Raw genomic sequence first — 22,272 nt, forward strand, 5'->3', positions numbered from 1 at the left:
TTGTTCATTACAGACCCTGAAGCATACCTGGTACACAGCAGTGAGAATATGGGCTGAGTATTTGTTGAGTTACTGAATCCTGGAACTTAAGTCTTGTGGTGGGAACATCTTACCCAGTGTTCTGCCAGGCACACTGGATCAGGTGCTGTGCAGAAGAAACAAGGTCTCTCTGGAACCGCTCACAGCCCCTCCTGGGCAGTGGGTACAGACTGCTGATTCCAGGTCCCAAAGACACAGTTGAAAAACTGGACTCAGGGGAGCAGGCAGAGTTATCGTACTAACGTTTTTAATATAGTCTGATCAGGTCAGTTCACATCACAAGGTCAACCTGGGCTTGCTCTCGTGTAACAATCAAGGTACACAATGTCTCTTACCTGAGGCTCTCCCACTTTCCTGGCTCCAAATACCACTGAACCCTCTTCCTGATCAGACTGGAATTTTTTTTAAAATTTTGCATAAAACTATTTCTTCCATAGACTTCAAACAACTAGCCAAGTTAATTATGGTACACCTAAACAAAGTTTAATACTAACCCTAATGTGTGACTGCGGTTTACAAAGAGCTCTGTGTCACCTGGGGTAGCTTTCAGTAGCAATTCACTACAACTGGTCCTAAAAATAACAATAATAAGAATTAGAGAATCAAAACCCAACAGCAAGTTGAATGGTTAAATCAAGTAAGAACTGGAATTTGGGGCAGAGGTGTCCTCAGTAGGTGAGCTTGCCCTGGCAGTGAAATGTTAGCTTCCAGCAGCTTGGGAAGACCAGGGCCAACCTCAGAGGACACTCATCCTATGGTCCATGGGATGCTGTAGGTTTCTGGCTTCCTTAAAAATAGTTGGCCTTAAGAGGGTAGAGACCCTACTTAACTTATTTTGAGGACAAAAGAAGGGGGGTGAGGAATGAAAGAAGTGGGAGGGACCAAATCTACCGATCGAGGCCCAAGAGTGCCTCGGAGTTGGGGTTAGGATCACCAACAACTGAACACCAGAAATTCTGGCTTCGGAACACTAGAGAAACCAGGACTGGCGCTGCCTCAGAGGCCTATGTAGTGCTTTCTGCCCTTGTCCCATACTGGGTCTCTCAGGTATTTCTTCTACAGAGAGTATCAGATGAGAGTCTATTTCTAAGACCACAGCGGGGTGGGATAATGGAGGGAGGGAGGGGCAGGGACGGGGATTAAAAATGAATAAAAATCTCTCAGCTACAGAACCCAAAGACATCACTTCCCTCCGCATTCACAGCACTGCTCAGCAGTCCCCAGCGGCTGTCCTGTGGGGACACAGCGTATCTCACTTCCCTTCAGGCCCCATGGGCTGCTGGTCCACCTCAGGATCCACTAAAGATGATGCAAACGCTGACTGAACAATCTGAAATCCAAAGGACTCAAGAAGAGACATGTTCTGCTGGGGAGAGAAAGGCGAACCAAGGGCAGGCCCCAGGTCCCCCAAGGGACCCCCAAGGGCACGGACATGCACCTTCTGGATATGTTTGTTCAAGTAGGACTTAGAACGGAAGAAGCTCCCACATTCAGGGCATGGGTACTTCTTCTCCCCGTCAGACTCCATTTTGTTTTTAGGTACTGCCATGTCGCAGGAGAAAGAGCCGTTGGCACTCTGTTTCTCTGGCGTCTTCAGGTCACTGGCGTCTGAGAGGTCACCATAGGAATCAGAGCTCTCAATCAGATCCTGATGTGAGCATTTCTGGCCTTCTATGAAAAAACAAAACAAGGAAGAAATGAGGCCAGGCATTAGAGCTGTCCTCTGCTGGAGGGGCCACGAGAGGCCAGCTCACAGGCCCTGGAGGCCCCGGCCAGTCACTAACCTGGCAGAACCCATGGAGGTTTGGTTGGTCTGATTAGGAGCATAAAATGCCTGTAGGGGCAAGATGACAGTGCCCTGGGGTCACCATCCTCCCTCACTATAAACTCTTCATGCAGATGTATGTATGTGTAGAATTCACCATCACCTCAGCCTGCTTCACGGAAGGAAGGCCAAACGAGATCCTCTCTACTTCCATCCAGAACAACCCAGAGATCCCCAATTCTTAGGTGCTTCCAGAGGTGCCTCCAGGAGTAAAACTGTTCTGATTATGATGCGCAGGTGTCAGTGGCTTGTCCCTGCACTGGACCAGTGGCTACCTTCACAAAGCAGGCAGAACTACAACCACGAGTTCCTCTACTCAGCTAGATCCTACTGATGGCTCACACGGCAATCAACGCTTATACAAGGCCTACCTTTCCACATCTGCAAAGACCTTTCCAGGGCCACACAGCCAAAGTACACAGATGAAAAGCAACTCCGAACAATTTTGTCAGCTGGGTAGCCCATCTAGACCAAGACATGGCCCTTACTGCCCTACCTTGCCTGGCCCACACTGAGGTCTACTCCAACTACCAGCTTCCTGCCTGGGTCCAGAGAGCCATGCCAAGATGGGAGGTCTGTGATGGGAGCATGGAGCATGCCATCTCTACCATCTGCCATGCCCCTGGCAAAAAGGCGACAACAACATGACACCCCTACACAACATGAGCCAACAAGTTAACAGTGAACCTGGAAACTCTTGTCACACCAATTCCAAATCAGAGGCAATCAGGTAGCTCATTAACTGCCATGCAGCCACTGTGGCAACCAACCACCAATACCATAGAAAAAACCAGCATTGGCTCCCCCCCACCCACAAGATCAACCAAGGAGAAAGCATTCAGCGACAGGTCCACACTGCCCTACAGGGCAACAGGCAGTATCTAGGCCCAGAGTAACTGGTCATGCAGTGCTCCTCTTCCTGCCCTAAGGTGACCCTGTAGGGCTCCAGTCAAGGGGGGCTAGCCAAGAGGAAGGAAGGAAAGAAGGCTGGGGAAGAGGAGGCAGGCTGGATCAGCAGTACCCTAAACCCTCACTCACTGTCCTGGAGTGAGATACCCGTGGCAAACTTTGTCCTAGAGAGCACTGCAATTCTTGCCTCCCCACCACCCGGCCCAGCGCCCCCACAACACAGTCTGCGCAGAGAAGCAAAGTGCAGAGCAAGGGGTCGCTTGCCTTTGTTGCCATAGGTCCTGGCGCAGTGGAACGCTGCTCCCCCATTCAGGATGGGTTCCTGGTGCCTGGAGACCTGGGGAAGGGGAACACCGTGGTGGGTTTTAACATGGACCTTTAAGTAGGAGGCAGAGGAGAAACCTAAACAAGACAAAAGGAGATGAAATCCCACAGCCAGCAAGAGATAGCTCTCTGCTCCCCATGCCTTTTCTTTGGCAGCTCTGGCTAGCACTCCCTGGTCAGCTGCACCTGGAAGGGGTTATCTCCTTGGCTCAAAAGCATCTGCAATCATCACACGAGGCCACGAGGTTCAGGATGGAGAGCGCCACTGTCCATGAATCAGCTTCTCTGTAAAGGCTACATTGAAGGGCCCAGGCCAGCCGGCTTGGCCTGCTTGGTGCCTCAGTACCAGGTAGTTTGAGTAGATGTCCCACAGGCCCATGTCAGCTGCAGAGACCATGGCTAGAAATGTGGTCAGACAAGTATATGGGACTCCAGCCAAGCAGAAGCCGGCTTATAACACAAAAGGAAACCAGATGGAGACAAGTGAAGTCCCTGAGGAATGATTCTGGGGTCCCCTTTCTTCTACCTGTTGGAGCATGCTCTATTTTAACTTTTCCATCTTCAGAACAATGATTTAAGAGCTGATTCCACCTTTTGAAGAATGGTGGCAGCGAGTTACAGGTCATGGTCATCCCTTATCCATGGTGGTCTTTTCAGTTTGGTTTTGGAAAGTCCAACAAGTACACCCAGAATGATCTCTCGCCATCTTGTTTGGTCAGTTTAAGGCAGAAGTATCTCAAGCTGGAAGAGCAGATCTTGGGCCAATTTCCACAAATGTCACAAGGCCTTTGGAGGATGACAGCCACAAAATCAGGCAATAAAATGACTTGTTTCACAAGAAAGAGGTATGCCATTGAATCCCACCACAGTCAAGGATCAGAAAGTATCTTTAGCAGGAACCAAAGCATTTTAATATAAGACTCACTTGGGGTGTCAGTGCCCTAATCTTGTTCCTTTAATTCACTCCAGATCTGTCCAGCACATTCCTCAGGCACCTGGGACTTCCATTTAAGTTTGTTTTATTTCATGTATTTATTTACTGGAGGGTAGGAGGTGGCGGTCAGATGACAATTTGTCAAAGTTGGTTCTCTCCTACCATGTGAGTCTCCAACATTAAACTCGGGTCTTCAGTGTTGGTGGCAAGTGCCTTTACTCACGGAGTCATCCTGCTCGCCCCTGTTCCCTTTTAAAACTGCAGCCACAATGAGATTCCCCTGCTAAAGGTTCAGAGGGGGAAACATATTGTGTGATTTCTGCACAAAGCTTTTTTAAAAAGTGTGAACTGCAGGGTGGTGCATGCCAGCACTCGAGAGGCAGAGGCAGTTGGGTCTCTCTGATCTACAGAGTGAGTCCCAGGACAGTCAGGGTTACACAGAGAAAACCTGTCTCAACAAACAAACAAACCAACCAACCAACCAACCAACCAACCAACCAACCAACCAAAGTGTGAGTTGCTAAAGTATTCACACATTCATTCATCCATGGCCTAGCTTTTCTGAGACTGTGGTATTCTCCCACACTGGCTCCCTAAACAGAGATTTTTGTATACTGCTTGAAGTGTAACAAAAGGCTCACTCTTTTTTTTCTTACGGTTTTCTTTTCTTTTTCTTTTTGGTTTTTCGAGACTGGGTTTCTGTGTATAGCCCTGGCTGTCCTGGAACTCATTCTGTAGACCAGGCTGTCCTCGAACTCAGAAATCCGCCTGCCCCTGCCTCCCAAGTGCTGGGATTAAATTATCGTCGTTGTCTTCTTCTTCTTCCTCTTCTTCCTTCTTCTCCCCCCCCCCCACTTTTTTTTTTTTTTTTTTAACAGTTTTTCCAAGCAGGGTTTCTGTGTATCCTTGGTTTTCTTAGAACTCATTCTGTAGACCAGCCTGACGGGGAACTCAGAGATCCACCTGTCTCTTCTTGCACCACCACTGTCCAGCTCAAAGTTTCACTCTTAAATGCTGATGGTGTACTAGAACCCAACATGTTACATTAAGTAATCTACAGAGTTCCCCAAACATTCTACCCATTGTAAACTAGTACCATACCCATTCTGACAATGAATAGAGAAAAGGCTTAATGTGGTAATGTTCATGCATGTCACGTGTAACTTGTATGGCCACCAACGAGCAGAACCTGACCTCACTCCAGGAGCCCTAGAAATACATGCTATCAGAACTTGGCCCTTTAACCACTGGTGTCTTGAATGGATCTGTGCCTTTACTCAGGGCTGTAAAAATACCCTCTGGGACAGCTGCTCACACACCTTTGCAGCTAAGCCTGCCCGCTTTTCTGGGCTCTAACTCAAAACAGTGTAACTTTTTATTTTCCTTTCTATCAGTTTTTTCAGATTTGACATTCATTCCTAATATAAAAGGCAAGACCTTTCTCCTCTTCTGCATCTCTCTTCTCCCAGCAGCTACTGAGATTTACAGCTTGTTTTCCTATGTAATGGCTGCTCTTGATTGTCAGCCTGGAATTAACTAAAACCCAAGTGGCTGGGTATGCCTGTGAGAGATTTTTTTTTTTTTCTTAACTAAATAATTTGAAGTAGGAATGAATTAAATAATTTTAATCTGGGTCTTTTGAAGTGGGAAGATCCAATTTTAATCTGGGCCACACCTTTGGCTAGCAGCCTGTAGAAAGGACACAGAAGGACGATCTCTCTGCCTGCTTGCTCTCACTCTCTATGGCACGTCCATGTCTCCATGGCAGTAGAGCCTACTTTTTTGGGATTCCATTGTATACTGAAGATCAGCTGAACATTCAGCCACGTGGACTGACCACATCTTGTTCTTGGACCTTCGGTTGGCAACTTGTTGGACTAGCTGGACCACAGCTGTACAGCATCCTAAAAAGTCCCCCTTTCAGGTATCTACTCTTTCACATTCTATCAGCTCTGTTCCTCTAGAGAACTGGACTAATATGCTCTGATATTTTTCTTTCAAACTCGAATAAAATTGCCCTTGAGCTTCAAAACAAACAACAAAAAGTCCTCTGGACTTGTGTGATGTTTATTATCACCACTGCTGTGTGATGGTAAATGTGTTAGAGGATGCAGGTGGTGGCAGTAGTCCTAGAGACAAACTGGGGTCAGGAAAGCAGCTACCTCAAAGATGACCTGGATCTGGAGTGCTAGCTCTCTAGCCTGGCTTGGCTAGCTCTAGCAGGCTTGGGCTGTACTTAAGTATTTGGCTTGGTTTCTGAGTTCGAGGCCAGCCTGGTCTACAGAGTAAGTTCCAGGACAGCCAGGGCTACACAGAGAAACCCTGTCTTGAAAAACCAAAAAACCAAAAAACCAAAAAAAAAAAAAAAAAAAAAAAAAGTATTTGGCTTTGGGCCAGACACTCCTAAGAAGCAGGTTGCAGTCAGAAGCAGGTTGCAGGCAAGGCTAAGGGGAAGAGGAGGCTCTTAGCCCTTTAGACACAAGCCAACAAGGCACAGTGGCCCCAGAAACCCACACAAGACATCAGAACTTTGTGAGGATAGAATGCTGCCACTTCACAAGGAAATTTTCCTTTGGTTTTCATTCCTCTGGGGCCTCTGAAGCAGGATGAAGCCCTTCTCATGGCATGCCAGGGCAAGTCCATTACAGTCAAAGTGAATGGGGAAAAAAGCACCAGGAATTACTACGGGTCATTCTGTGTAGGAAGAGATAGCTACCTCCAAAATACAGCAGCTATGTGATAAAAAAAAATACACCCTGCATATTCCTAAAAATCAGAAAAATGTAGCTGGATCCACCTGACTTTCCTCTGTGGTAAATTGCACTATCTATAGCAAATTCACTTGGCAAGTGGCAGGAACATATCCACAGATGCCACTTAAAGCCCACAGCTTAAACACAGCAGCTCGGCAAGTCAAGTGTTGGGACGACACAGAAGCTGAGTTTCTGAGCTCACCCACCCACTCTCTGACCAAGAGCCCAAGAGGCAGCTTGATGTAGGGCCTCCATGATGTGATGATGGGAGCTGACAGAGGCACTGTGCCCACATCAGCAGGTCCCTCCCTCTCCAGAAATGAAGTTTGTTAAAGCCAAAAGTCACTGATTTCAGTTGTATTTTCTTGCTCAGTGTCCCTGCAATCCACATTCTAGTCCTTGTCCATGCAGAGACTGGGGACTACTTTTTCTGTGTCCAAACCCTGAAGGGGTCAAATCCACCAGTGCATTTAAGACTGTGCCAATACAGGAGGAGGGCATAGCACTCCCTTGCTGCTGTGCAGTCATCTGACAGGAAGAAGCTTCCTTTGTGTGCTTTTGGTTGTTGATGTTTTGTTTTATGATAGAAGATCCTGGCTGGCCTGGTACTTGCTATTTAGCCCAGGCAAGACTTGAATTCATAAGAATACTGCCTCCACCTTCCAAGTGCCACAGGAATAGGCCACTAGGCCTGACCTTTTCTCCTCTGTGACAAGGTCTCACCTTGTGCAGCCTTGGTTGGCTTGGATGGAATTTGAGCTGTCTTCTTGCTTTAGTCTCCCAAATGCAAAGACTACAAGCAAGAGGGCAACTTTGAGGCCAGCCTGGGTTTTATGGCAAGGCTGGAAAGACGGCTCAGTGGTTAAGAGCACTCCTCTGTAAAAGCACCCAGGTTTGGTCCCCAGCACCCACATCACAGCTCACGACCACCTGTAACTCCAGTTCTAGGCGATCCAATGACTTCCATGGGTTTCTGCATGCACAGGTACACATACATACACTCACACACACACACACACACACACATATATATATACATAAAATTAAAGAATAAATATTAAAAAGTATTAACAAAGTATTATTGGGATTGCAAGCTTTCAGAAGACACTTGTAAGACATCTGATTCAGTCTTAGCTGAGACTGCTGGGCAGTGCCTGGGACTGAACATAAAGCGTTGACGTACCAGGCAGGTGCTCCACCCCCAGCTCCCAGAACATTGATTTATTTAAGCCTGATAACCTCAGTGGCACAGGGCAAAGCCCCCTCTTCCTCTTCCAGAAACAAAGCCTTCCTTCCACCCTCTTGTTGGTTTTGTTGGCATCTGTGTGCTGCTGTTGCTATTTGGTATTTCTGTGAAGAATGAGTCCAGAGGTAGCGTCTACCTTTTCCTCTTCCCACAAAGGCTACAGTCCTCCTCTCTTCCGAGTACCCAGTGCGAGTTAGACTTGGATGAATGGATCTTCCTGCAGTGGACTGTGCTTTAGCCAGACATCCCTACAGCCTTGGTGGGGTCTGGTTTTATTCTTTTGAAATCCACACCCTGGTCACATGGCTTGTGGCTGTTGTTCAAGGCTTCTTTGCAGATCTTGAGGAAAACTATATTGTGATGGGCTAACTTCCTGCTGCCCTCACCTGGGTTTCCTTACAGCCCTGAGTCTGCTGTCCTGTAGTTCCTTCTTGTCTTATTCCATCATCTGGACAGGACTGTCTGGTTTTGGGGTTTGTTTGTTTGTTTGTTTATTTATTTATTACTTTCTGGTTCAATCATTAACACCCTTCACCACTTTTAGCAGCTCTCAGCTCTGCCCACTGAGCCAGTTCTGACTGGTAACTTTACAGGAAAGTTGACAAAGTCCTGCTGATGGTGTACTGTAGAATGTTTAGAGTTACTTGGGAGTAGTCTCTGGAAGCCAGGTTAGGATGAAGCAAGGTAAGAAGCCAGCTTTCTAAGACTGGAGCATCCCCAGTGGAAGCTGTCCCACAACACTCCTTGTCCTCACCACCCCACTGTTGGCTTTGTGCTTGCATTGCCAGAAAGTTTCCTGGTGAACAAGCATCAGTAATCAGTGGCCAACAAGGCTAATCTGAGGTAGGTGTGTGTAGTCTCTGACCAGCACCTGGTTCCAAGACTCCAATAAAACCATCCATCCAGCAAGAGTACCTCCATCACGAACTTTGGGAGCCGTGGAGACAGCACTGTCTAAACCACTCAATCATTGAGCATTACAGAACCATTTTACCATTTCACAATGTAAGGAGAGGCCTCCCGAAGGTGCAACTCTGTGGATCCAGAGAACTCTCAGGCACCTCCTCTTGGGGTCCTCACGAGATGGAAACGGGGAGGGTCTAACCACTGAAGAAGAAACAAGGCAAGGAGAGCACAGAGCTACATAGAAAGGGCTGGAACTAAACCCCGAGGCGCCTGATTCCACGCTCAACCTGTTAAGTCATAAACTAGACTTACAAAAACACACAAGAGTGCCCCAGGATAACAACAAGCCACATGCCCAACTGGCCAAAGCAAGCATAGAAGGAGGCCAAAGAATCGGTCTCTGGCTCACACAACAGCTGCCCCAACCTCCTAAGCACAGACACTGTGCTTGCAAACAAACTCTCAGCACTTCCAACAGCCAACTCAACCCAGCAGACCCTCGGACACGCTGGAGTTCACCCAACACAAAACTGCAGCCAGGGCTAGACACTCGGTAGGCCAGCCTTAGTCTCAAGCACACTGCCCTGCCCAACAAGCTGCCCAACTCAGAACTCTGTCCACTTCTGCCTCAAGGCCACAAGCTACTTGGAATCTCTTTTAAACATTTATACTAGAAAGTTTTTGTCTCTTGTTCATCTCCAGAGCCAGCCTCTTTGCCAGTGAGTGGGCTAGCAGGATCCTTTTATTGCCAACTCAGGCCAATGACTCCCAGCCAACCCGTTAAGCATATTTGTGAATTCATGCATCCTGCCGCTTGAGCAGGTGTATCTGACCCAGAGCTTGGAAATCACGCGAGTCTCTCCTTCTGCTCCCATCATTAAGTCTCTTGGAAAGGAAGAGGTTTCAAACAAGCTGAGTGATGTGGTCAAAGCCCCGGGGGAGGACATTTCTCATTCAGTAGAGGGTGGGCTCCCCACAAGATCAGGCCCATCCTCTGAAGTGAGGAAACAGTGGGCAATTACCTCGGTTACAGATACTGCAGAAGTTGCTGGGCCCCTCGCTGTGCTTCTTCAGGTGGTCTGCCATGTACGCTGCCCGCAAGTACTTTCCACACACCTGGCAGGGCACCTTGTCTTCATGACAGGCCAGGTGGGAGCGCAGGCGGTCTCGAGTAGCAAAGGAGGCATTGCAGGTCTGAGTGCAGAAAGAAGAACAGCATGAGGAACAAGACATCAGCCTGTGGGATCAGTCCCTTTAGAAAGCTGGACAGGTCAGTATGGCTCTACTCACAATGCCAAGTGGCTGCCTTTCCTTCCCACAATGTCTTCTCATGGGATATCTGAGTTGGAATTATCGGTTCTTTACCACAGGCAAGCTCAAAACATTGTTGGCTAAGGCCTATGCGTTTCTACTAACTGAAGAGTTAAGTATTCATTTTCCCCTCAGCCTCTTGGTTTTTGAGACAAGGTCTCACGTAACCCAGGCTGACTCTTCCGTAGCTGATCTTGCTGTTGAAGTGCAGCTCCCTCTGCAGAGTGCCGGGCTCACAGGTGCTCACCTCCACTGCTATCCACTCTTGGCCACAAAGCACTGGCTGTGGGAACACTGGCCATCATGAGTTATAGCATGTAAGCCAGGCTTCCTGTCCTCCACCTCAGGGTCCCCTTACAGCTTATACAAAGAATCCAATGTATCCATTTCATTCAGATATGACATTCGTGTTGGTCACAGGGAAATGGAAAAGGCAGGACAAAGATAACACCTCCTAATATTCTTGTAATGTTAATAAAACAGCAGCTTATGAAAAAGGAGTGTCGGTTCTGTTGAAGTGAGAATGGAGAAAGCGGAGTGCAGGCCTCAGAGCATCTGTGCGGTGTTACCATGGGGAAGTGGTGGTAAGGACAAGGACAGGGCCCTCCTACAGCACTGAACAGGCGCTGAGCACAGATTGAGAAACATCTGTCTTGTGTAGTTCATCCAGAGCAGCCCCCCAAGGTAGGCTGTTACCCCTCACTCTAGGAATACGAGGCACAACCGAGGACAGGTCCTACAGCTATGACCTACACCCTTAGGACCCTGAGGGCCTAGCTCCCTAGCCGTTATCTCTTCACCAATAAGCCTTCCTCTGCTGGGGTAGGCAAAGGCTGTGGTGCCCTAGGGAACACAGAATGTCACAAAGGCCTTGAAAAAAAGGCAGACCCAGTGACTTTCAAGCTATTTGGGTTCCAAAGGAAGCCTTAGGAGCTAACGTCAAACTGAACTTTTTCTCTTCTGTGTGTGCTCTGTGCTTTAGGACTCTTCTGAGGGGGTAGAAGTGCCATTCCACTAACTTGCTGTTTCCTGGTTAGAAGTGGATCTTGATAACCTGAAATCTCAAGGTTTTGCTGTTTCCTGGTTAGAAGTGGATCTTGATAACCTGAAATCTCAAGGTGGGTAGTGTCAGAACACCATCCACACACATGAACACACGCTTGCACGCACGCTCATTTATCTCACTGTGTGGTCAAAGCACAGGGCCAACCGTGGTGCTGTGAAGGCAGGCCAGTTTGCCTCAACCCCAGATTGTGCAGCACAAGCCTCCCTGTTCCCACAGTCACAGGTAAACAGTACTGACTTAAAGACAACTCATCTCAGTGAAACTCTGCTTTTATGCTTCATGTTTAATCTTGTGACATAGGAAGCTTAACTTTGGAAAGTGAACTTCCCCGAGACACAGGACTCAGGTACCAGAGAAAGGAGCAATCAAAACACCTGGACCAGCCCAGTCTCCCAGCAGTCCTCCCAACTAAACAGAGATCTCTTTGTCTTGACCAATTTATAGCTGGGCAGACAGACACCCTATGAGGATGCTGGATGACTGAGTTGAGAACAGGCCTCAAATCTATACCCTTAGCATTTCTGAAGTCAATATAGGTACATCCTACGAAAGAAGGGAGTCAACCCTGATCCTATGTACTTGGGTATCCAGTTCTATCCTGGAGCAAGATAATGCAGGCAAAGTCTAGCACCTGGGCAACCCAGAAAGCATCAGGAGGACCAAACTCAGGGATATCATCATGACACCGTTTGAGAGACCCCGGTGATTCAGTCTTCCACCCAGCCTGCAATCTATAAACCATGGAAAGGGTTTTCATAAACACCTTGGGAGACCATGAACATGCTTATCTATCCAAGGACAAGAGCTGGCTCTGCCAAAGATCTACCCCAACCTTGCAGCTATGAGTGGGAGCGGGATTTTTTTTTTTTTCTGAGACAAGGTCTTACCATGTAGCCCTGGCTGTCCTATAACTCACTCTGTAGACCAGGAAGCCCTTTGAACTCAAAAAGACCTACCTGCCTCTGCCTACTGAGTGCTGGAATTAGAGGTAGGCACCACCTCAACCACCAAAAGTTTAAAGCCACAGAACTCTAAGAAACTGACATGAACCAGGTGAAAATAATTAGGATTGTCTTCCCCCTTCCAGAGAGAGGAAGCCCAAGGCATGAAAGATACCTTGGGATCTTTCCTAGAAAGGCTTTGCCCTGTCATACTTTGGTACCCAAGATAATGGACAGCCAACCCATTATCCCCAACTGGATTGAATATTTGGGGATTAACTAAGCAAAATTAAAATCACAGATGCAGCTGGTGTCCCCTACCCTGTCCTCCACTGATTATCTCTTAAGGAACCCAGAACAAACATAATTAGGAATGCCAATCTTCTGCTGGGATAAAGAAGCCACAACAGGAATGACCACCTTGTCACAAAGCCAACCTAAAGTAGTTGCTGGCATCCCAGTTCACCTAATCCTGTGACTGGAGTCCCCAGGCTTCTCTGTGTTTAAGTCCAAGTCTAGACCAACCAGAACTTCAGACAACACAGAGCACAAAAGAGGCTGGTCACATGATGCAGAAGAGAGGAGAGAGGCTGAGGGAGACAGGCCTTAAAGAGGACAGCCAGAACCTGAGTCTTAGAACTCCCCATCCTGTAGACAGGGAGTAAACAGAAGGGCCTTGAAAGGAAGCCAGCCAGCCAATGGCACAGTATGACTGCGGGTTGGCTTGAAGTGCCTACTGTGCCCACAGCCAAGGCTCAGTCTGCTGCTGTCAGGAGGCATAGTAACACTACTTCTCCGGCTCTTCCCACATTACCTAAAGCTTTCAGTCCTGAGTGGAACCCAAGAACAGCAGCATGTCCCAAGCCCAGGCAGCCTTAGCAGTCTGACAGTGATAGGGTACATCTTTCGAAGCCTCCTGCAGCCAGGAAAAAACATCTAAGGGCAACACATGAAAGTCTGGTTCCACTGGCTTTAACCCCTTTATGTACCCCCAAACTCACCCTCATCTAACCAGCCTCAGACATGGGGCCACCAGATGCAATGGGAGATGGCTAAGATACTCCAGTCTCTCAGCTCTGGCTAAATTCCAGGCCCAGTCAATGGTTGGGGCATGTAGACCATGCAAGGGAGACTCAAGCCTGAGTCCCTGCCCCTTACCTTCAAAAGGCTTTTCTAGCCTTCTGAGTAACTGGCCCCTTTGATCCACTGTGGCTAAAGAGGCCCCTGAACTTTACCCAAGCCTGCAGTGTGACAGCTAGCACACCCCTTGTTGGGTTCTCTTTAGAAGGTTCTGGCTACAGGGTCAGGTCTGTGAGTTGTGTGCTGAAGGGCAGAGGCAGGGCAGGAGCTGGCTCATACACCAAGGGACAATGATGCCAGTTGTCACAAAAGACCAAGGACAAAACACACAAAGCCTCAAATGTTAGAATGAAAACTTTTATCGTCAATCCTGATCTCCAGGCAGTCTGCAGGGGCTAAGGGGACACACCAAGGGGCCCTGGGGAGGGAGTGTCTACCAGCTCTGTCAGCCTCTAAAGCCATGTATCACAATACAAATCTACAGATTAGTTTAGTTCTGAGCAGACCAGCTGAAAAAAAAACAAAAAACAAAAAACAAAAAAAAACTCAGCCATGAGACCTCACTAGTCAGAACTGAAAGCAGGCCCTTGTGAGACAGAAGAGTTCTTTCTGCTGCACAGCCAAACCTAGTTGAAGCTGTACCACCGGGTTTTCTGGAGGTGGGGTGACCCGCCCCCAAGTAGGAGGAGGGTGACCAGGAACCCCAGTCAGTGTGAAAAGTGAGGCCAGGGGAAGGGACACAGAAGCTGGAGCTTACCTCCCTAGAACTCCTAACTTCTAGATTCCCCAGACAAGGAGAGTGTTGGCTGCCCTGCTGAGGTAGGGGAGGGGAGACGAGCATTCAGAAAGGAACATGGAGCCTACTGGGAAGAAGAACCTTCAGAAAGGTGGTCCTTCCTGTCACTACTTGAGAGCTTTGAGCTGGGAAAAATGTTAGGACATCTTGGGAGGATCTGGGAGTAGTAGGCAGGAACCATCTTGCTAGCTAGCCTCTGCCAAAAGCAGGGGTCTCCAGAAGCCACCATTCACTTCCACCTCTCCAGAAGGACCCAGGCTAGCCAACAGGCCACTGAGTAAAAGCCCGGCTGCCCTCAGGGGTTGTCCAACCCTGTCTCAGGTATCCTGGTGGGGCTGAGCAGAAGAGTGCATTGCTGGAGTGTGCTGGACTCAGGTTTTCAAGGGCTGGGAAGGACTTTTTTAGAGAGAGGGAAAAGGCGGTATCAGGAACTGAATGGGACGACCTCCACAAAGCAGGCTGGGCAAAGTCCCATGATGGCAGGTCGCTAGGAAGAGGTTCCAGGGGTGGCAGGCCGCTGTTGCTCCCAACCCACACCTGGAAAAAGGGCAGAGAGTGCAGGTTACCCCCCCAGGCCACCGGGCACACCCCCACTGCCCTCTGGGTTTCTCCTATCCTGTCTGGGGCTGCTCAGCACACTACTGGTCGTCAGACTGTGCTCTGTGACAACAGAGATCGGAGATGGAGAGGCAGAAAGCAGCAAGGCAAAGACAGATCCCAGCAGGCCTGTTGGAGTCAGCATCCTTGGGAGAGGCTGCCTGGCTCAGCATCTGTGAACAGTGTTTACCCCTGGACCCTGGAGCTCTGTGCTGCTGAGCACGTCCAGTCCTCCCTATGATCTTCTGAACCCACCCTTGCCAGCAGGTTAGGAGAAGCAGGCATCCCCCGTCAAGAGGCTGCAGCATACTCATGACACTGCCTTGACGTCAGCTGAAAGCACTTGCCACAGCAAAAGGGAGATAACCAAGAAGACAGTGGTGTACTTTGCATCACACTGAAATAAATGCTCAGAGGCCAAGAGAGAAAACTCATTTTCTAGGTGCCATCAGAAACCCCAGATAAGAGTTCAAGCAGACAGGAGAAAATCCAGTCCAGCCTTCCCTACATGATTCCACACTGGAAGAGAATGCCTTGCCTTGCTCTTGCTGTTTGTGTTGGAGATAGGACCACCCTCTCCCCACCTATAGCCTCTTCCACTGCCATGCTTTCTCCACTGAAGGAACCCACAAGTTCCCCCCACTCAGCTCAAACCAGGGCAAGGGTTGTTGGCTGGGCCACCAGATGCCCTTTTGAAACCCCTACAGTTCATACAAATTATTGGGAATCAGCAGCCAGGTCCAGCAAGGTGTCAGATCCACTAGAACAACACTTGTGTAGTGTAGCCCACCAGCCAAGAAGCCCACAGATGCCAGGACAGGAAAGGTAAGCAACAGAATGGAGGCAAAGTCTGTGGAGACTAGAAACAAGTGACCAAAATAAGAGGCTTGTAGCCCTGGGGAAGCAAAGGAGGCTGAGGATAGAACAAAGGAGGCCAGAGGCAGGACAGGGGCGACAAGAGTGGGGGGTGTGCAAAGCAGTGCTCAGGCCAAGGCTGGGAGGACAGCAGCATTCTTCCACCCAACTATACCCTGGCCCAGTCCCTACCTGACACTTGTGAGGTCGCTCAGAAGTGTGCACCTGCTTGATATGTCCATTCAAGTGATCTGGCCTGGAAAAGAGATCAACAGACGTTAAAAACAAGACATCAAAAAAGATGGGCCAAACTTGGCCAGTCTCCCTCCACTCCCACCCACCCCCTCTTCTAGGGAGAACTCCACCCCAGCAAGACAAAGACAAAGTCACCACCCAGCTTTAGCTCCAGGGGCCCAAGCATCTCAGACATCCCCCCCCTGGGGGGGGGAGGGGAAGCAAATGTTCCGCTCTGATCTAGCTAACCCCACCCCACCCCACCCCCAGGAGAAATTCAATGATTCCTAGGACCTGGGGCAGCAGCTTTAGAATGACACAGGGATGCCTTGGCCAGCCTTTCAGGGAGGGGTGGGTGTGGGACTCATTGTCCAGACTAAAGCCCCTTAGAAGCATTGCGTTCCCCTCCCCCCAGTCTCTCCCGCCACAGCAGCCAATGAATGCCACCCGGATGGAATTCAGTCCCCAGAGGCCAGAGATGGAGCTTTAAGTCCCCAGCTGGACTGGCAAGCCAGATGCCCGCCAGAGCAGGTGGGCAAGGGCTGTCTGACCGGTAAGACTGGTTCCTAGTTGGGGCCTCTCTGAGGGAATTCTGTCCCTAAGCTCTCACACATACAAGATCATGGGATTTCAGTTAAAACCGGCCTTTTATTCAATATCCTCAAACCGGGAGAAAAACAAAAACAAAACCAGCCCTCTGCTCCCAGGCAAGTCCTCAGTTCAAAGAAGGCTCACTAAAAGTTGAAAAGAAGGTCTGTCCTGAGAACAGATGGAGGACCTGTGGGTCCACTGGATTCTGGAGCCACCAGATCTGAGCGCATCAGATTCCAGTATTACTATTGCAAGACAGCCCTGCGTAGCCGGCTTTTATGCCTCTCAAACCTAGGGTCACATGAGGGGCAAAGCTTGAACCTACTGCTGCAGGCCGGCCTGCTCAAACTGGTGAAGGATCTGGGCCTCAGAAGTGTAAGGCGTCCCAGACACACTTGTTCAGTTCCTCCCTCCTAAGCCATTCAGGCGGGGAAAGTCGAGGGAGGAGCCCAGCCTCCCGCCCCCAGAGGGGGCCCCACGCCTGGTGCCGGAAACACAAAGGGAACCAGGGGAGAAGAATGGGGAGGCCCAATGGCTCTGGCCTAAGGAATCTGGCCCCTTCCTACAGGCCCCCGGGAGGGTGAAGATAGTAGGGCACCCTGGTGACGGAGAAGTTGCCTGAAGGCATAGATGCAGCTCTTGGCCACATCATCTCAAAGCCCGGGGTTCTTAAAACCTTTAAACAACATGGTATGCTCTATTAAGGTCCAGTGACCCTCTACCCCAACATCCTAGATTCTGGCAAAGATCTGTCTCGAGACAGAACTAAGATAATATACAGCAGGGAATTGGGGGAGGGTACCATCCTCACCTGGAGAAACCTTTCCCACAGCTCTGGCAGATGTACGGTTTGCCCACTGACCCATCATGGGACCTCACATGGTACGACATGCGGTCTTTTCTCTTGAACCGCAGACCACACACCGGGCACGAGTATGGCTTCTCCCCAGAGTGGGACAGCTTATGCCGGTTGAGATGGTATACGTCACGAAAGATCTTGCCACAGATCTCACAAGCCACCTGCTTCCTGGTCCGGCTCCTTTTTCTGGGGCCGTCGGGGTCCTCTGAGATGGGTAACCCATTCTCACCCAGCCGTGGAGGAGGAAGATCGATATAGCCCAACTGGAGGCTTGTTACGCCGTGCTGGGCCTCATGTTGCCGGAGCCGGTTGGCATCAGTGAACACCTTCCCACACAGGCCACATGGAAGGATACCTGCTTCCCTCAAGCCCCCTGGAGACCCAAACATGGAGTCCAGCAGGTTGGCCTTCCTGGGGCGTCCCCGGCCTCGCTTGCCAGTCAGTGGTGGTGCACTGGATGCCACGTTGGGGAATGGAGAAGTCAGTAGTTGAGGGGATAGGGGTCCAGCCACCATGGGCAATCTGTCCACCCCAGGTAACACAGGCAGGGAAGCTTGGCCCGCAATAGCAGCACCTGTGGCCCTGGCAGCCTCTTCCTCGGGCTGCATGCTGCCAGCAATACCGTTACTATTGGCTGCCATGGCTGCCCCGTTGGTCATGTCCAAAGGGAAGCCCAAGTCAGAGGTCCCAGGAGGGCGAAAGAGCATGATATCAGCCCGGGCAGGGGGCACCAGGATCTGCACGTTGGACTGTTTGATTACTTCCTGGCAGATCTCGATGACCGACCTCATTAGCAGGAACTTGGCGGCCGTCATGAGCTCGGGGAAGCTTTCTAAGCGCACAACGATTCGGGACGTGTAAGCGAAGTCCAGGATGTCTCCGAACACTTTGGAACTGATGGTGTGCATCTCCAGTTCGCGGCTGCCGCCAGCTCCACCGCCTGGAGCCGCCGCCGCGCCTCCCACATCAGCAGGACCACCGTCTGCAGCTCCGCCGTCGCCTAATTGGGCGCTGAACACAGACTCAAAGTACTCGCTGCAGGCAGCCAGTACGGCGCGGTGCGCCGGGAAGCTCTCATCGCCTACCCGTAGGAGCACGTCGCAAAAGCGCCCGCCGTTTTTGCGTTGTTGGTTCAGGTTGTGCAGCATCTCCGTACTGTGTCTGCTCACCTGATAGGTGTAGCAGCCCGACGGACCGCAAGAAGCGTCGTTGACCCGCTCCATGGTCGCTGCCCCTTCCCCACTAGCCGGGCCGGGCACCCGCCAGTCCCTAGTCCCTTCCCTTAGGCAGCAAGACGCCTTGTGCAGCGGACCACTCACACTCCCCGCACGTGCGGCCCAGGGTTCGGTAGTACTCTCAGGTGCGCCCTGCGCACACGCCCCCTGCTCTAATAAAAAGGGCTAGACCCAGCGGGGCACTGCCCCCCACATAGCCGCCCTTAACCTCCGTCGGACCCGCGCAGCACTCCCTCTCCGCCTGCCCGCCTCCCTCTGTAGGTCTACCTTCCAGGGGGTAAACGAGCGAAGAGGTGCGCCCCTCCTGTAAACGCGGCTGCCACCTCCCCTCCCGCCCGCCAGGCGGCGCCGGCGCGCAGCCAAAAGGCGCGCGCGCGTCGGGAGGAGGAGGGGTCCGCCGCGCAAGCGCAAGCGCGCGCTCCGAGGCTTTTCCCGGGCCCGCTGGGGGCGCGCGCTGCGTCCCCTGCAAAGCGCGAGCCGGGGTGGGGGCGCCGGAGCAAAGGAAACAAAAGGCGAAGGCGAAGGCGGCGGTCGGCGCGCACGGGGGCGGTGGCGTAGGCCGGGTCTCCGAGCCCGGCGAAGGCGGTGGCCGAAGCGAACGGGTGGCTGCAGCAGGGTGGGCCCTTTCCCAAGCCAGGCACGAGTGGCGGCGGCGCTGCGGCCCCAGGCTCCGTGCGTTCGGAACGGAGGAAAGATGGCAGCGGCTGCACTTCCTCTTGCACTTTCACCCCTGGGGGGAGGAGAAGGAGGGGGCGATACCAACAACACCCCCCCCAGCTTGCAGAAAGAAAAAAGCAGCGAGCTCGGCGTGGGGGGTCTCAGTGGCCCCGGCCCAGCACGTGCGCATCGGGCTTCCTAGCCTGGGCCGCCTAGCGCTGCAAACTTTCCAATTTCTTTGTGCCGAGCGCCCCCCCCCTCACCCAACGGAGGATGCACGTCCCCCATTCCCTATTTATACACCCCCCCTGCAGCTCCGCTCCCCCCGCTTCCTGCCCCCCCTCCCCACTCCCCAGCTCCGCCAATGCTAGCACGGCCTGATCCTCCGCCTCCCCACCCCGCCCGCGGGGCCGGGGGCTGCAGCCTCAGCCCCCCCGCACCCCCCCGACCCCGACCAATACGATCCGAGCGCCGAGCCAGCAAACCAGCTACAACCGCCCCTCCGCTGCCCGCCCAGAGTGTAGGCGAACGTGCGGGAGGGGCGGCCAGAGCCTGTGGATCTGAGCCCCCCCAGCCTGCCTTGCGCACCCGCAGGTCGGACGGGCATCAGCACCCTGCCTAGTTCTCCTTTGATGGCCGAAATCCGTAGAAGTCGGCTGAGACCTCCCGCTCTGCAGCCCTAGGAAGGACGCGGGATTCCGACCCGACGCAGGCGGAACCTTCTGCCTGCCTCATACTGACCAAGGCAAATGCCCTGCACGCCTGGATAACTAGAGTTAGGTCGTTTTCCCCACCCACCGCTACTTGGGCTTTGTGCCCCAGGGAGCATGAAGTCGCCAGCCAGCTCAGGGAAGGGGACAGTATGATGGCGATAGACAAAATCAACGGCCCCGCATGTCCCAGCAGTTTTGTAAGAGAAAACTAGAGAATCCAGAGATCAAGAAGCCCCCTCGGTCTTCCCCAACCAGAAGCATGCTTAGTCCTTGCCGCCCGGCAAAATGCCGGCCACTCTGACCACGGACCGCGCGGCCAGGCCTGAGCGCTTTGTCCCTAAGACGCCCAGGATGCTGTTAGGCGAGGGTTGGACACAGGTTCGTCTGCTGGGGCTGTCGCTGAGCTATTGGTCTCAGAGCCTGTAGGCAAAGCACGTGTACGGGCGCGAAGTTCCCACAGTTGCAAGAGGAGCGAAGTACGCATTCCAAACTTTGCACGGTTCCAAACTGAGCGCTTCCATAAAATGTAGCGGTGTGAGTGGAAAAGCATTCTGGGTATTAGCATGCAAATGAACGGGACTGGCTTTTAACTCGGCTTGGGGTTCCCACCACCCTGCGCCTAGCCTCTCACTCAGCTCACTGAGGCTTTTCTGCCTGGTACTGTAAAAAAGACCCTAGTTCAAATCCTAGACCTGAGCGCTCTCCTTATGTTTCGATGCCAGTTACTTGGCTTCTGTGAGCCAGTTTCTTAACCTGTGCCCTGGACAAAGTTGAGAATTAACCCTCCTCAGACAGTACACTCCAGACTTACTGGATAAAAATGAGAAATGAGGTTTGAAGAAAATTCCCTTGCCCTAAAGGAAGATCAGTCCCCTTTAAGTCCAAATCCTGTGTTAGAGCAGTCTAGTTATTGCTTTTAATTTCTCAGTCACAGTATTTTGAAGGCAGATTCTGGGAACTGGAAGTTCTTGTGTTCAACTGTGCTATTGCGGGTTCCAAGGTAGATCATTTACCTACTGTGTGCTAGGCTCCTATGCTTTCCTGGGACTGGGGAGCAGAAAGAGAAAGGTCTGCTTACTCAGTCCTCACTGTACTTTCCCAGTAATTTCCCCAGGTTAGAGAAAATGAAAAAGTGAGTGACTTGCTCAAGGCCACACTGTCAGTACTAGAGTCAGGAATCAATCCAACTGTGTGTTGTCCTCCCCAACAGACCCCCTTAGTGGCTTCTGTGAGTCAGACACTGGATTACAATAGGCTGTGTGTAGAAAACTGGATGGTATGTCCAGAGGGTTCACCTTGCAAAGTGAAGTTCACAGGGCTCCTCACCTACAGTGCTCTGAGGAAATCGAGGGACACATATTAATCCCATTTTGCAAATGCTGATGCTGGAATAAGGTGGTTCAGGACCTCACCTTGGAGAAGTAGCTAGAGCCAGGTGATTAATACCAGTGTTGACCTCAGTTCAGAGTTTTATCCCACATGTCACCTTGGTGCGATTGATTATACAGGGGCCAGAGATTTTTTCCGTATCTGTTTCCATCTTGCCCGTCTCTTGGTCCCACAGGTACCTATTCTGTAACTTTAGGCTTCCACATGTGTTTATAAAAATCTCAATACTTGTCACTCACACACAAACACACATACCCAAAGAACGAGCAAGCTGAGGCTCAGTAGTGTTAACGGGTCCAAGATGACACAAAGGAGTCCAAAGTAGAGCCTCCAATCTTTAAAGCTGTCCTGCCTGAGCATTCACTGACTGGCTTAACAAACCTGGCTAAGATAGCTATGATCTTTTCCCCTTCACATCTGTCGACAGAGCCCACTGCCTCATTCCCAGTTTCTAGGCTACACCTTGAAGAGAAACAGAGCTCACAATCCTGAGTCAGCCTCCTGCTGCTGGTCTGTTGGACCTTCTTCAGTTGCCATGGAAACTGTGTACCTCAGTCTTGGCTCAGAACCAGATGGTTAGCAAACTGAAGAGCAGAGCATCTTCTCTTAGGCTAAGGGAGAGCTGTCAAGGTCACCCATTCATTCATTAGATTGGTATTGATTGAGCACCTACTAAGCACCAGAATTTCTTTGTTTTGTTTTGTGGGGGTTTGGATGCTAGAGAGTACAGTAGTAAACAGACTAGACTTCAGACCTTGCCGTCAGTAATTCCAAAGCCCAGAGAGGCAGGCAGACAAGACAAAAAATAAGGATGCAAAAAAATTCTCCCTGCTTCTCTGGCCAATCTAAGTTCCCCTTCCCATGGAGTGCCTCTCCTGGACCATCCTTGGCAAAAACCCAGACCCATGTAAAGCTCCCCTCAGCTTTTACAACTTCCTTCCTCTTGCTAATTATTTTTCCTGACTGTAAAAACCATAGGAATTTTAGAAAATATATGAAAGCAACAAGAAAA

At 50.9% G+C, this 22,272-nt stretch overlaps 1 protein-coding gene across 7 annotated transcripts; it reads right to left on the reverse strand.

Moving 5' to 3' along the window:
• Positions 1 to 269: 269 nt before the first annotated feature.
• Positions 270 to 19,433, reverse strand: Patz1 (POZ/BTB and AT hook containing zinc finger 1). 7 transcript variants are annotated; one of them, XR_004607335.2, is made up of 6 exons: positions 17,219 to 19,433; positions 15,775 to 15,838; positions 14,576 to 14,667; positions 9,959 to 10,130; positions 3,038 to 3,110; positions 1,639 to 1,710 (listed from the first exon to the last, which is right to left on the reverse strand). XR_004607335.2 is itself a non-coding variant. In XM_034508767.2 (5 exons), the coding sequence occupies exons 1-5, from the start codon at positions 18,487 to 18,489 to the stop codon at positions 1,292 to 1,294; spliced, it is 2,064 nt and encodes a 687-aa protein (XP_034364658.1). In that variant the 5' UTR covers positions 18,490 to 19,433; the 3' UTR covers positions 270 to 1,291. The 7 variants fall into 7 exon arrangements, 6 of the variants coding, with proteins under 6 accessions (XP_034364658.1, XP_034364659.1, XP_034364660.1 ...); XM_034508767.2 differs by lacking the exon at positions 14,576 to 14,667 and having other exon boundaries at positions 270 to 1,710; positions 3,038 to 3,175; XM_034508769.2 differs by lacking the exon at positions 14,576 to 14,667 and having other exon boundaries at positions 1,521 to 1,710; positions 17,219 to 19,432.
• Positions 19,434 to 22,272: the final 2,839 nt, after the last annotated feature.

The sequence above is a fragment of the Arvicanthis niloticus genome, chromosome 7, assembly GCF_011762505.2.
Source record: "Arvicanthis niloticus isolate mArvNil1 chromosome 7, mArvNil1.pat.X, whole genome shotgun sequence".
Taxonomy (NCBI): Eukaryota; Metazoa; Chordata; class Mammalia; order Rodentia; family Muridae; genus Arvicanthis; species Arvicanthis niloticus.

Coding starts and splice junctions, on each gene's coding strand:
- Patz1 (XM_034508767.2), bottom strand. CDS start 18,489: ATGGAGCGGGTCAACGACGCTTCTTGCGGTCCGTCGGGCTGCTACACC. Junction 3,176..9,958: donor CTGCAGTATCTGTAACCGAG/GTAATTGCCCAC, acceptor TGTCTTGTTTAG/GTTTCTCCTCTGCCTCCTAC. Junction 1,711..3,037: donor CAGGACCTATGGCAACAAAG/GCAAGCGACCCC, acceptor GTTTTTTCATAG/AAGGCCAGAAATGCTCACAT.